Source organism: Spinacia oleracea, chromosome 2 (genome assembly GCF_020520425.1).
Source record: "Spinacia oleracea cultivar Varoflay chromosome 2, BTI_SOV_V1, whole genome shotgun sequence".
NCBI classification, from domain to species: Eukaryota; Viridiplantae; Streptophyta; class Magnoliopsida; order Caryophyllales; family Amaranthaceae; genus Spinacia; species Spinacia oleracea.
The window spans coordinates 91,855,550-91,869,537 of NC_079488.1; the positions used below are offsets into that span (position 1 = coordinate 91,855,550).

At 37.0% G+C, this 13,988-nt stretch overlaps 2 protein-coding genes across 4 annotated transcripts; one reads left to right on the forward strand and one right to left on the reverse strand.

Annotated features, from left to right (window-relative positions):
• The first annotated feature begins 1,598 nt into the window (after positions 1 to 1,598).
• Positions 1,599 to 11,283, forward strand: LOC110793294 (tRNA-specific adenosine deaminase TAD3). Of its 3 annotated transcripts, XR_002534663.2 has the most exons (11): positions 1,618 to 1,918; positions 3,407 to 3,518; positions 3,939 to 3,990; positions 4,188 to 4,258; positions 4,877 to 4,998; positions 6,424 to 6,506; positions 6,643 to 6,742; positions 7,096 to 7,554; positions 7,726 to 7,832; positions 8,202 to 8,537; positions 11,050 to 11,283. XR_002534663.2 is itself a non-coding variant. In XM_021998154.2 (10 exons), exons 2-10 carry the CDS (start codon positions 3,446 to 3,448, stop codon positions 8,401 to 8,403), a joined length of 1,269 nt encoding a protein of 422 aa, XP_021853846.1. In that variant the 5' UTR covers positions 1,599 to 1,918; positions 3,407 to 3,445; the 3' UTR covers positions 8,404 to 8,747. The 3 variants fall into 3 exon arrangements, 2 of the variants coding, with proteins under 2 accessions (XP_021853846.1, XP_056693297.1); XM_021998154.2 differs by lacking the exon at positions 11,050 to 11,283 and having other exon boundaries at positions 1,599 to 1,918; positions 8,202 to 8,747; XM_056837319.1 differs by lacking the exons at positions 1,618 to 1,918; positions 3,939 to 3,990; positions 11,050 to 11,283 and having other exon boundaries at positions 8,202 to 8,747.
• LOC110793292 (ent-kaurenoic acid oxidase 1-like) lies at positions 8,909 to 13,080 on the reverse strand. The gene is made up of 8 exons (XM_021998152.2): positions 12,556 to 13,080; positions 10,781 to 11,258; positions 10,429 to 10,695; positions 10,243 to 10,332; positions 10,071 to 10,149; positions 9,889 to 9,995; positions 9,298 to 9,419; positions 8,909 to 9,209 (listed from the first exon to the last, which is right to left on the reverse strand). Exons 1-8 carry the CDS (start codon positions 12,786 to 12,788, stop codon positions 9,119 to 9,121), a joined length of 1,467 nt encoding a protein of 488 aa, XP_021853844.1. The 5' UTR covers positions 12,789 to 13,080; the 3' UTR covers positions 8,909 to 9,118.
• Positions 13,081 to 13,988: the final 908 nt, after the last annotated feature.

Consider the following 13,988-nt stretch of genomic DNA (forward strand, 5'->3'; position numbering starts at 1 on the left):
CTCGGATGACGTCAACATTCATCAGCTCAGCTGGAGAGGTGGAGTGAGGCGATTGAACGTCATTATTTGCCAATGGCTGATGACGTTGAGTTGACGGAATTTCAAGCTCCTCCCTTACATGTATCATAGGACCTAACCGACTTCGAGTAACCTGATTGCCATGACCCCGGAAACCAGTGGCTTGGGCTGACGGAAACAGCCCTGGGAAGGAGTGACCAGGCGACGGCTGCGGTGGTGGAGGGTTGCCTGCATCGGGAAAATCATCATCAATATCCCCTCCATTATTATTTGCGTCTAGGTGGTTGTGATACCACACAGAAGTGGTCCAAGTAGTCGGAGTTGGATAAATTCCTCGAAGAGCATTCGAATAAAGAGGAACATCTGTGGGACCATAAAGAACACGAAAACCACGTTCTTCAAATTTACGAAAGCGGCGCTCCAATAATGCACTCCCCGCCAAAGGAGGCATACGACACGTGGTTGGACCATGCCCGACAAAACCGCACTTTTTGCAAAATCTGAATATACCCTCGTATTTGAACTGAATCCACGTGATATGATTATCGTGCGTGGGAAAAAAACACCCTGGGATCAAAGGCAATAATAGGTTAACAAGAACCTTAACTCGCGGGCAAGCTACTGGATAACCTGGTGATGGAGATTCATCCACCCCAGTGACGTCACCAACGTGAGCTAACATGGCTGCTGCCACCTCTGTGTTCGAGTGTTGGAGGGGAAGACCCTCTACGGCCACCCAGAATTCCGCAAGGTTAAAATTCAACTCCTTCATCACAAAATATCCTCGAACACGTTGAAGGACCACCAAGCTTCCCTTAAGGTGCACCCACCCTTTTGACATCCAAATCATCAGCATCCTGCTCATTAAAGCATTGAAACAGGAAATCATCCTTGAACGGATGAACCCGAACGGGTTGTCTAAGATGCCAGAATCTATCCACCAGCTGCTGAACCAGATCAAGCTTATAAACTCTCATATCCCAAACCCTCCTAATCACACAACAATCCCAGTCAATTGGGTCTAGAACAGCAATCGGGGGCGGTGGTTCAGCCATGATACCTATGCGGTGAGGATAGGTGAAGGTTGTATTGTTGTTGTTATTAGGGTTCATGATGGAACAACTAGGGTTCAGTGAAGATGAAGGTGTAGTTTAGACAGGAAAAGATAGACTGAACGAGGAGGAACTGAAATATTTTATGTAGGAATAAAGCTTGTAATCTGGTTTCAGGTTGTAATGGAATTTTGAGGTATTTTTTGTTTTTGGTTTACTTTCTATTTTTGTTGTTTTTGGTTTACTTTCTAGTGTGGGGTTCTTCAAAGTATTCAAATTGGTTTAGTTGACTAAGAACTGGAAGAACAGGATGAACTGATTTCATAGAATTTTTACTTTTTCCTCTCTCTAGAGTTTAGTGGGGGAAGTTAGTCTTCTAGTGGGCTTTTACGGAGGGAGTAGTTACTAACTTTACTATCATTGTTACTAACTATACTCCGTACTTTATTTGACTTTTCAATACATAAAGCGAAAATACTATTTTACCCCTTGATATAGGCGAAAAATCCGCTGGGCATCCTCTCTCCTCGATGTGCGCCCTGATGTTCACTTTCATTGTGCACTCGGGGTGCATAAACTATATTTTGATTTCGCGGCTCCTCTCCGGAAACCACCGACCACCACTTGTCCTCCTCGCCCTCCTCACTCTCCCTCGCATTGCTGCTCCATCACCAGAGCTGGCATCCACCCCGTCCTTGGTCTCACTTTCTCTCTTCTGTAGGTGAGGTCTACAAACAGGGGCTTTGTCGCTGATACTCTCGGGTCTCCATCGGCTGCTTCTTCCTTGCCGGAGTTTCGGGCTGCTTCTCTCACTTTCGCCTCACCAAACCCCGCCGTTGCCAGCCGAGGTGCCATACTCCTCTATGTTTTTTTCTCCTCGACAATCTAGATTCTAGTTTAAACCGGTTATTGTTAATGTTATTGAATATGATGTAGATGGTTGTTATTCTTGAGTAATTCGGTAGTTGATAGAATTGATTTATTAATTTAATTGGTAAACGATTGAAATTTCAGTTTTCATATCTCTGAGCAAAAATTTCAGTATTAGTAAAGAAAATTATCCCGTGTGTATGTGTGTTGGTGTAGTTGTTTGATTATAATTGTTGGTGTTAGATGATATTTACCCAGAACACTATGAATTTTATTTATAAAAAATCCATATTGTTGTTGTTATTATTGTTGTTGTTGGTTCTGTTGGTAGTAGTAGTTGTTGTTGTTGATGTTGGTTGTGTTTTTGTTTATGTTCATAGATGAATTATAGATTGGTGATACTTTATGGGATTGATAAAATAATGAATTCATATTTTGTAATGGTGATCAAGTCTTAGAATTTGGTGGTTTGATTGTGGGTGAGCTAATTACTAGTAACTAGCTCTTGAGCCCGTTTCATAGAATGGACATTTATATAGTGGTTGTTTATCCGTCTTTTAAATTGACGGCTTGTGATTGTAGTGAAAATATATGATTTAAATAGAGATTGAATTTGAAGGTTGAAAGAATATATAAATCAAAAGGTGAAATATTTTTTAGTGTTAAAGGGGGAGATGGAGACATGGAGTGGAAGAGACGGATTGGATATATTGAACTATTGGTGAATTGGTGTTGAATGAGAAAGACCAAGTAGAAAAGGCGTTCAAGCTGTAAAATACTCCCTTCGTACCTAAAAGATTGCCCCATATTACTTTTTGGGACGTCCTTATTTGTTTGCCCCATCCCAATTTGGATTGATAGCAGTATTGTTGAATTTAAATAGTCCCATTTTTGGGTTGTTCAATTTACAACCGAGACTTTGTCGGATTTTATGCTCAAATTAGTATCAATTTCAAATGTATGGAATGTGGAAATGTAGGGAATTATTTCTGAAATCAAAGCATTATTGTGGGAAATCGTTTTCCTTTGGAACATAGGAGTCTCTCTCTCCTCCCATAATTTAGTTTGCTGGTTTTAGTTTCTGTTTCTCGTGGTTTATCTAAAATTAGCCCTAGCATTAGCTCTCTCTCTATGTTCATTCGCAGTGATTGGCAAATTGAATCTCATAAGTTTATGTCTTTTAACTGTTGCACTCTTCAGTTGTTACTTCTTATGCATACATTTTCAGTGTGCCCGTTGGTTAGATAGTATTGTTATATCTATCTAATGATTACATGCCTGATTTTTTTGAAATTTGAAAGCTTTTGCTGTATAACTATATGATGCATTCAACTTGTGACTGATAGGAGAACTATTTTGCATATTCTGTTGTTAAATAAGGAAAATGCATTGTTCCATTCATCTCACGTTTCAAGCCTGAATATCTTTCTGAATTAATCTGCTGTGTCCAATCTATGACATGATAGGATTTAACGGTCAAAGTGGTGCTGATTTTGTATGTGAGGATGGTCAATAATAGTTGGGAAATCATTCATATTCCAGGCAAGCCACCTTTCTCACCCACCCAACAACCTACAGGTTTGTTTCTCTTTCTCTCTCTCTTGCTTGTTTGTTCTGTCCCCTAGTTTATCGTGGAAAGTGCAGTTTTTCACTTTACTTAATACACTTCTAATCTTTAATAGTTCCTCCGTTTTTTAGTTCTTCCCTCTTTTCTTTTCGGAGAGTATTTTTTGTTGTCCTGTCTCTGCTTTTCCACTCAACAACAACTACCGTACCGTTAAGACTTCTATCTTGGTATATATGGAAAAGTGAACAACCTAAACAACGGAGGGAGTAATATATGTCAAAAGTCCCAGGCTTTATAGTTATATACTAGCTGCTTCGAATTATGTTGCCTTTGATGTCTCATATTTTGCGGATTTTACCTTTAGTTCTTTTTTTGTCGCTGTTTTTTCATAGTTTGTTGATTGTTCCTTTTTGTACTATCCTATTGCCCAGTCGACGTCTTTGCATCAATTGTTGATCCAAAACATGCAAACACTTTAATCAGGTAAGTTAAGATTCTTTTTTTTGGTATTATTGTAACAGGGAACCTCTTATCTAATGTAAGGTGTGGATACCCTTTTTTCATATTTTATAGTTGGTACTCTATGTGACTTTTACAACATCCATCTCAAAATTTATCTCAGTGAGTATCCACTACTATAACTCTTTCTGAAAATTCATTCTTACATTTTAAATGTGTAGGAAATTAAATAAAATTGCCCCATTTGAAAATCTTCGGCATGTGAAGCGAGTGCGTAAGAGTTGTTCCAATGGTAGGTTTCCTTGTTTATTTTCTACTCTTGCTTGCCACCTGTTATTTTTTAATTTTTTTGTTTCTTCAAACCAGAATCTGGGAATCTTTGACTAGTCTGCCCAATCTGTTTGGGATTGTAATGAAGCCGTGAGGCACTTGATTTTGCGAGAATGGACATTGAATTTCACTGATTTGATGGAATTACATCTAGTTGTTGTCTTACTTATTCAAACCATTCATGGAGCAACCGGTTGTACAATAGAAATTGGCATAGCCGTTGTAGTTCACTTCTGTTTTCTCTTCAATTTTCGTTTAATATTTAATATGAATTCATAAATTTAGGCTTGCTTGTTACGCATCAGCTGAAAGTTGCACTCATAGGTCAAGCAAAAAACTAATAAGTTTCAAATTGACTCTTACTTGCCTTCCTAATTGTTTTGACTTTCTTGGAAGTATTATGGTTGCAAGATGTAGTATGTAGAGAGAAAGGAAGAAGAAGAAAAAAAGTCTCCATCGTGAGCACTATCTTGATAGAGAACCCAGACTCTTACACTTGCAATTATGCTTATTGCCTTATTGGTTTTTTCTTAATTCAGTGTTTTCTTTAATTTTGACTTATAAATAATACTATTGACAGGGAAAGCTGAATTGTCCATGATTTTATGTCTAACGGGTGAAGATGGCACCGAGCTGGGTAGCATGCCCATGGACTTGCTAGAGCTCACCAATTGCTATCAGTTGAGTCCCTTTGTAACTCAAGTGGGTAATCATGTTTTCACTTCGTTTTCACAGTAGTAGTTAGTTTTTAACAGTTAGCATATTGATTGTTGGTGTACTGGTTGATTTGGTGTTATAATCTTCGGTGACAATCTTAGAAGTAGAATGGTTTGTGAAAATCTTTCCTAGACAAAATAGGAGAAGAGTGGAAAATGTTGGTTAGAAACTTTGCATCAAAGTAAGATAATATGCGTCAGTTATTCCAGTTGGATGCCCTCTTGTTTCCTGCCCTCAACTTGGTGATTAGCTGGTTTATCTGTCAAAGTCTCGGCAATGTTCGATGTTTTGCCAGGTCCAGAATATATCTTCCGAGTGCTTTGCTATCACCTTTTAATCAACTTCTTAAATGGTAAGCATGGCAATAATATAGTAATAACAACTTTTTAGGAGTTCTTGTTTGGTTATTGGCTTTTTGCCAGTTTTTTCTTGGCCGTGTGACTTTTTTTCGTTTGGTCAAACAGACAGCTTTTTCTCAATGTCTTTTGACTATTTACCTGAAAGTTGGTTATTTTGCACATAAACAGCTAACAGTCCAACCTTAACTAATTTTACCGAACATCTTCCTAAACAGCCAATACAAATAGCTAAGAATACCAGCTGATCAACCAAATCAAGTGAACCAAAGTTGATTAGCAAAACAAGGCATCCTGCAACATTGAGGAATCTTCCTTCTTGCTGTTTCACATCTACCTTGTCAGGATCAATTATGGTGCTGACTACGCCATTGATTGTGAAGCACTGTGGTCGCTGAATTTGATAGTCATTATTCCTTCAGCTTCGCTGTAAGCAAGATGCACGATGACTGTTTTCTGTAATGCCCTGCCTCCACTCAACCACAAACACACACAATACACAGAGAATAAAAGAAGAAGTTTAAGAGAAAAGAAATAGAAGAGAAAGAAGATTGTTGATTAATAACTCCAACCAGCCAAATACAAAGTCTAGTAGCTTTTAGGCTACAAATCTCATGTAGTAACTTTAGGTTACAACTCTCTCAAGACAGCAAATATTACTCAATACCTTATCTTTCCTCCTCTCTTCTTATTTATACGACTAAGGACATAATACGCATTTAATGCTCTGCTTCTTTCTCTGCTTGTCAGTTAGTGCCAACAGCTCCTTGAAGTGCTTCCCCTCCCTTTGCAGCTTGGTTGGTGTTGTGATGCTTGTTCTGTTTGTTGCGCCTTCTGTAGACCAGAATAGGTGGGACCGTGTTGGTTGGGTCCATTACATTTTCCATCCTATGTGGTTATCTTTTCTTAGGGCTGGAGTGGGGGTAGTGGCCTCTGTGGAGTGTGCTTGGAAGCCTTGAATTTCTTTTATGGCATATCATTTAGCTCTGGAATGATGCACCTCTTTTAATCCAAATAGAGAGAGTTGTAGTTTCATTTTTTCTCTAATGTGTAGGTTTGCAAATATGCTGCGACAACGAAAGAAGAGTGGGAAGAACAGTGCAAATTGTGGCCTACATCATTTCATCCTCCAACATAGTAAGATGCAGCCTTTTACAAGCCAACTCCTCACCATGTGCTTAAGCTTTTTACATAAGCTTGTACTTTCAAAGTTCAAATATTATTATCCTATTCCTTGCAATCACTTACCTGGCTTTTGTCATCCATATGACAGCAATATCGAGGGCATTACTGGCTTTAGTGAAGAAAACTCAACTAGGATTTTCAACTATATGAATTTTGCGCTTAAGTTGGCAAAATCTGCTGGCGATCAGGTATGACTGCCTCCCCGATCAGGCGATAAATCAACTTAGCTCTTATTAATTGAAGAACTGATTAAGTGTTAGTGGCTGAAATTTCAGCATTCTAAATTGAAACTTGTAAAGCTTTAATAGATGAACCTAGGCAGTTTGATGTATTCAAATTCCCCGTTTGCATTTTCTTGAGTTAATACTTGAAATTCAGGGAGATGATCTTGACATTAACAACAAATTGGCCTATAGGTGACTAACTTCAGTTTTGATGCAATCTTGTGGTGGGGTTTATTTCCAAGAATTGGCTTGTTTGTGTTAGAAGACAGTATATGTGTGTTATTTTATAACTAAGAACCGTTTTTTGTACAAGGCAGTTTGTTAATGCTGCGGTTATTGTGGACCCATCCTTAAACAAAATAATTACTAGTGCATGTGATGAAATCTCTTCGTGGAACATGCATCTTGATGGCCATGAATCACACTCGCTAGACGTGGTTGAAGCCACAACATCTCATGATGATGCCAATGGATGTGCGTTATTGAAGTCTAATTTGAATGGCTCTTTTAATGTTCCCAAGTCATCATCCAGCAGAATTTCTTGTTTGAACCCGTGGCAGTGGTCTCATCAACATCTGTCATCATCAAGTTCTTGCTTTTGGCACCCGTTGCGACATGCTGCTATGGTTGCAATTGAATACGCTGCTGCTAGGGATAGACGTCTGTTCCCAACTATGGAAGAATCTGATGAGAAATACGTTCCATTGGATCCCAATGTGACTTCAGCTTCAGCTGTAGGATTGCCGGCCAAGCGACAGAAGACAAAGTTAGCCAATGTGAGTTATTATATTTTAGTACCTAGAAATTCTCAAACAGTGTTTTACCTGTAATGGTCATAGAAATCTTATTGCCTGGCATGCTGTGTATTGTTTGATTGTTGCATTTACGAGTCAGTTATGAGAGAATTCCTCACTGTTGATTAGTCTGAAACATTGTCTGTATTTCAGGTGAAGAATGGTGATGATATTTCAGCTGATGGTTTTCTTTCCAAATCAGAGAGACCTTATCTGTGTACTGGTTGTGATATTTATCTTGCTTGGGAACCATGTGCAATGTAAGTCATACAACAATTACCTTCTCTATGAACCTTTAGTTGAGAAAAGGAATGAGAAAATAAATATGATCTGAAACTCATAGCAACAAAATCGTTGTTTTTTGCATAGTAATCAAAAGTTTGTTCATCACCACTAAAACTTTTTGGTTGGATGTGTAAATGATGTCTGGAAATCTAAATAATCACATGATTTTGTCTCATTGCACCTGTGATGCATCTCTTTTGATGTTGATAATGTACTGAATGATCCTGTTTTTTAAACCTCATTGTGAGGAATGAGTTTCTTTAGGCATAAATTCGTCAATCAAATAATTTGTTAGCACATGGAGTTAGGAAAAGCATATGATGCATATTTCGTTATGATTCCAGGTGTGCGATGGCTCTTGTTCATCAAAGAATAAAGCGTATATTCTATGCTTTTCCAAATCCACATACGGGTGCTTTGGGCACTGTATACAGACTACAGGGTGAGAAAAGCTTGAATCATCACTATGCAGTTTTCCAAGTTATACTGCATAATGAAGCTCTTGCAAGTGTTGAAGAATCAATAACAGTAGAGAAAGGTGAATAGTGAAAACGGGGAAACACTTGCATGTGATTGATCAAATAGACATGTCCGTGGTCCAACATTGACGTCTTTAGGTATGCAAGTTAAATGCTTTCATCTAACAGATCTTGCCTCAAGGAAAGGAGCGAGAGAAATAGGTGATTGTACTACTCACTATTTTATTCTTCTGCTCGGATTATTTTGAACATGTACTTCTTCTTTCTGATTTCTTAGTAGCATTTTAGAGATTCTTGCGTTTCAGGATTAGCAGGAACAGACTAGATAATCCTATGTTTTTTTTAAATATCTTTTACACACATTGCTAGAAATTTTGATTTTTTTTATTTTATTAAGTCAGAGTAAGCATTCATTAGCGTAAAAAAACAAACACCATTTACAACCTAAAGCAAAACTTCTTTCACCGGATCTTAAGATTACTACTTAGTAATTTAATATGAAGTATGTATCAGCCCCCTCCCTCGGGGCAATTAGAGTGTACTCTATACAGTGATTATTCATTATTCATCCGTTTGACAAAATATTTGAAATTTAGTCCATAAAACGCACATAATAATACTCAGGACAATAATGTGGCAATGGCGGTAGAATACTAGTGTTGCCAGAATGATCAAAACATGAAAACATTACCAAATTTGGAAAACGATAATAAAAAAAAAAGCTGCGTTCTGATTCCAAGCATCAGTGTTACAACTCCTTGCTTTTATTTGTCTGCAGAAGCTCATATCTTTTTGACTCTTGCTAAGCAGTTATCTTCTGGTCTTCTGTGTGGCAAGAATTGCACCTTGCACTCAGGATCAACTATCTCCAACCTGTACAACCATTATTTTTCCACTAAGTTTTAAGCATTGTGCATGATTATGAGTCAAAAAAACACTTAATCATCATCAATTAATTTACCTGTAATTAAGGAGAAAATAATGGAGAAATATTGAAATTTCAAGCTTAGCAAGATCGTTTCCTGGACAAAGCCTGCTCCCAGCACCAAAGGGAAGGAAGGTCCCTGCTTTTGGAGCAAGGTCCTATGCAAATCATAACTTCATTGTTAGGCCCTCTTTTCTTAAAACTTTTATACAGCAATATTCAGGAAAGTTTAGTTTGAATCAGTAGTAACATACTCCCTCCGTCCCAAAATCATAGTCCCGTTTTCTAAATCGGGCGTCCCAAAATTATAGTCCTGTTTTCTAAATCGGGCGTCACAAAATTATAGTCATGTTTCTAATTTTGGTTACTATATTCTCTTTCACATGTACTATATTCTCTTTCACATATACTTTATTCCACCTTCCTATGTACTATATTCTCTTTCACATGTACTTTATTCCACTTTTCCATACAACTCATTCATCATTTGTACTTTATTCCACTTTTTCATGTACAATATTCCATTTTTCGTAAAACCCGTGTTTTTGGTCAAACGGGACTATAATTATAGGACGGAGGGAGTATATAGTATTGATAAGTTACAGCAATGATTAGTTTCCAACTTACATCCCATCGGGAGGGGTTGAACTCCATTGGTTCAGGCCAGACTTCATGATCTAAATGACAAGGCCTAAACCATGCCAACACTTTCCATCCTTTAGGGATTGTATAACCTGTAAAAAACTTCTTTTGTTAACTTCATCAAAAATACATCTTTTGTAAAGAAAACACTCTAATCTGTTACTGACCATTTATATTGACATCTGATATGGCCTCGCGAAAGACTACCATTGAGAAAGTTACCCACCTAAGTGTTTCATCTACAACCTTAATTTCATTAAAGTTGGTTAATTATAGTACAGTATGCAAACTCAAATTAAGAGAGGGTGGGAATCAATTAGTGAGCACATAGTCACATACCTGAGACAAATAAGTCATTTTTCTGGTTTCTTTCAGAGTCAGTCCTTTCTGTCCAACTGGTCTGTTCTTTACAATCTCTTCTTGCTCTGCCTGAATTTCGCCGGTTTTGTAAAGCATAAAAGTGTCAGTGTTATGTAAGCAGCAAAGAAGCAGTATAGAGTGCAAGATTTGAAGTGTTTTGAGTACCTTAGCTTTGTGTAAAAATTCAGGGTGTTTCTGTAATAAGACAGTAGCCCACATAATGGTATGAGCAGATGATTCATGTCCTGCATTCAAATACATGACTAAAACATCTATAATATCTTCATCAGTCAATTTTCTGCCATTTTCATCTTCAACTTGAAGCAGATCATCCATCATATCTTTCCTGGCTTTAACAGCAACACCATCTCTCTTTAACGCCCTTCGTTCATCTATAATTCCTTGAAACACTGCCACAAGCTTCTTCCGAGCCTGAAATTTTTGATTCATCTTAGAAAGGGAGGGATTCCACCACTAACACAAACTTGATTAAAAATGGTAGGAAAATAACTAATACCTTAAGTGCCTTATGGTAGGCAAATCCGGGGACATTAATTGCCATAGCTCTAACACCATAGTTAAGTGTTGTGTACTCTTTTTCTAAAGCCTCCATCACAGGCTCACTCTCTGAGCTTAGAAAGATATACATGATTATACGGAAAGTTAACTTCCGAAGTTGAGTTAGAAACTCGATTTCTCCCATTTTGCTCAGTTTATCTAGACTACTTTTCGAAATTTTTTCTATGTATTCTATGTAGTTTGACAGTGCTTCATGTCCATTGATAGGAGCTGCAGTTAACCTCCTTAGACGCTTGTGCTCTTCGAAGGGGATCGATATGAAGGATTTCTTACCGATCAACTCAACCGTTGAGCGCGGCCAACCCGGCCTGAAATGTTCATCATCGTTTAAGACTTTTCTGCATGTTTCAGGTGTTGTCACCATTACACTTGGATTCCCAAACATGAACGCTTTGTAAATTCCTGTTTTGCCAAATCTGACCAATAACCAAATATATACATCTCAAGTCAAATTTCAAATGTACAACAAGTTAAGAAAATGTTCCTAGATCTACTCCCTCCGTCCCATATTTATAGTCTCGTTTGACCAAAAACACGGATTTTAAGAAAAATTGAATATAGTATATGGAAAAGTGGAATAAAGTACAAATAATGATTGAGTTGCATAGAAAAGTGGAATAAAGTACATGGAAAAGATAATATAATAATACATATGAAAGTGGAATATAGTATATGAGTGAGGTTTTTAATGCACATTTAATTAATACCTCCTCCATTCTTATTTAAATGACACAATTGTACTTTTGGCACTATTCATATAATATACTTTGACCATCAATTGTGATTTATACTTAACAAAAAATATAGTCATGTGGGGTCTTGTTATAATCGTCTCATCCTATAGTTTTATAATATCAAATTTTTATAATTTTTAGCCATTGATAATAAAAGATATTAATTGTTGAAATATTGCATTGGCAAACGTGACAAAAAAATTGTGTCATTTAATAAAGAATGGAGGAAGTATAGTACATGTGAAAGTAAGGAGCTTAATAACCAAAATTAGAAACAAGACTAGAGACGTCCGATTAAGAAAACATGACTATAATTTTGGGACGGAAGGAGTATATCATAACCAAATAACAATAGTACAGCGACAATGAATGGTATTTTTGTGTCAACTAGAATTGAATGGCAGGACTCAATGAATCCAGGGTCACCAGCGGGCCTATCTAGGTGGGCCTGCTTCCGTAAAAGTGTAATCAAAGTGGGCCTAGTGTTTTATCATTTTTAATATCATAAAAGTGCCGAATTGACCAAGCCGGGCCATAAGTGGATGACCCGTACCCTGGCTGGCTGGATTTTTGAGACAGCCCATGATCTGCCAACCGCTTCCTTCACCCATACTGAGGTGAACATTGATCGGGCCATTAACCGGGTTGAGATCAGACCAAAACAGCTATAAAAAACTGACCCGAACCAGACAATTTATGAAAAAAACTGAAGTGACCCGAAAAAATATATTCACACATTCAACCGCATAAGCACAATGACCCCGTACAACTACATTATCTGATTATGTCCGAACCGATTATACCCGATCCGTAACCAACGTATGACACGATTTGACACCCCTACCAAATTAACCCCACGGTAAAAGATATTGATAGTCAATGACAACTTGGTAGATTAAAAAAAACTCAAGCGACAACTGTGGTAAATTAAATTAGATCCACGTTAAATGTTAAAAGAGAGAAGAGATAAAGGGCAAACCTGGAGTAGTAAGAGTTGAGAAAGGAGTCAGGATCAGAAGACTTGTAGGCTGTTAGGAAAGACCACATGTTGCCAATGATAGGGAAGCCTAAATCACCTGGTGGTAAATTGTACCTCTTCTCCCCAAGTTTAGATTCATAAACCCAACTATTTACTCTTCTCACCACCAAATTTAATACCCATATCAACCCTACAATGGATATCACCACCTTACACACAAAACTGAATTCCATCTCTCTATTTTCAACACCTACACAAAACCCCAAAATAATTAACTCAATACATTAACCTTATATATATACTCCAATCCCTCCGCCCGGATCTAGTTGTCACAAAAAGTAGTACAAACTGTACTGTTTGCGTGACTATTTGAAAATAGAACTTATTATTTGAAAATAAACTATTTTTTTTTTATTGTATACCTTTTTAGGAAAATGTAAATGAAATAAATGTAGATTGATTTTGAGAATGAGTTGGTTTATATAGATGATCAAAGGGTTGGTGCTTTGCTGGTTTGTTTGGTTCTTCATTGGTAGGTTGTTCCCATTTGGAGTACATTTGCTGATTCATCCTGTCTTGATTTCTTTCCTTTTCTGTTTGATTCGTTTCTCCTGCCTTTATCTAGAATTATATCTTTGATTTCTTTCTTAAAGTTTTATATAACTTTTCTTTAGCTAGAATTATTTCGTTGATTTCTTTCTTAAAGTTTTGTATAACTTTTCTTTAGCTGGAGATTTCAAAATTTAATCTTTTAAGGAAACGAATGAAGGGTATATATTGAGATAGACATTCCATCGTCTTAGTTAGCGTATCCGTGTCCGACACGTATCCTAAACGCGATACTTAATGGACACATATGTAAGGCACACATATGACACTAAAAACAATTATCACTCAATAACATGATAAAATTGTTTGTCGCTTTACTCGTCTAATAAGAGTAAATATCAATACATGTACAATAAACTCGATTTGGGTGTTTTTTGTCCTACATAGTTTCCGTTTTAGTGTGTGTTTTATTATTCCAAGTAATCATATTTTACCATATTGCTCCTGTTTCCTCACAAAACACAATTTATCCACATTTTCTCTACATACTTTTTATAAGTTTTTATTTTTTAAATCATGTTATGTCCTTAATTATATCGGAACGGGGGGTAATTGATCAAATATCCGTTCAAGTTTACCATGATCCATACATATACGCAGTTGAAGAGGTTTTCTTGGGAGCCATTGGTGGCTGCATTATTGAAGAAGCTAAGATATTGACCTGTAGTTCAAAGACTTGGTGTTTGCCTTACATTTTAGTTCAGTCGTTTAGATAAGATAAGTTCAGGAAAAATAAGGGTTGACCAAGCACAATTTATAACTAAAATAAATTTTGATAAGTTCAATTAAGTTAAGATAAGTTCAGAAAATATAAGTGTAGATAA

Excerpts from the sequence above, each read along its gene's own strand:
- LOC110793292 (XM_021998152.2), bottom strand. The coding sequence starts at position 12,788 with ATGGAATTCAGTTTTGTGTGTAAGGTGGTGATATCCATTGTAGGGTTG. Across the intron at positions 10,696-10,780 it reads CCTACCATAAGGCACTTAAG|GCTCGGAAGAAGCTTGTGGC; the intron begins GTATTAGTTATT and ends CAAAAATTTCAG. Across the intron at positions 10,150-10,242 it reads AAATGACTTATTTGTCTCAG|GTTGTAGATGAAACACTTAG; the intron begins GTATGTGACTAT and ends AATGAAATTAAG.
- LOC110793294 (XM_021998154.2), top strand. The coding sequence starts at position 3,446 with ATGGTCAATAATAGTTGGGAAATCATTCATATTCCAGGCAAGCCACCT. Across the intron at positions 3,991-4,187 it reads CATGCAAACACTTTAATCAG|GAAATTAAATAAAATTGCCC; the intron begins GTAAGTTAAGAT and ends TTAAATGTGTAG. Across the intron at positions 7,833-8,201 it reads GCTTGGGAACCATGTGCAAT|GTGTGCGATGGCTCTTGTTC; the intron begins GTAAGTCATACA and ends TTATGATTCCAG.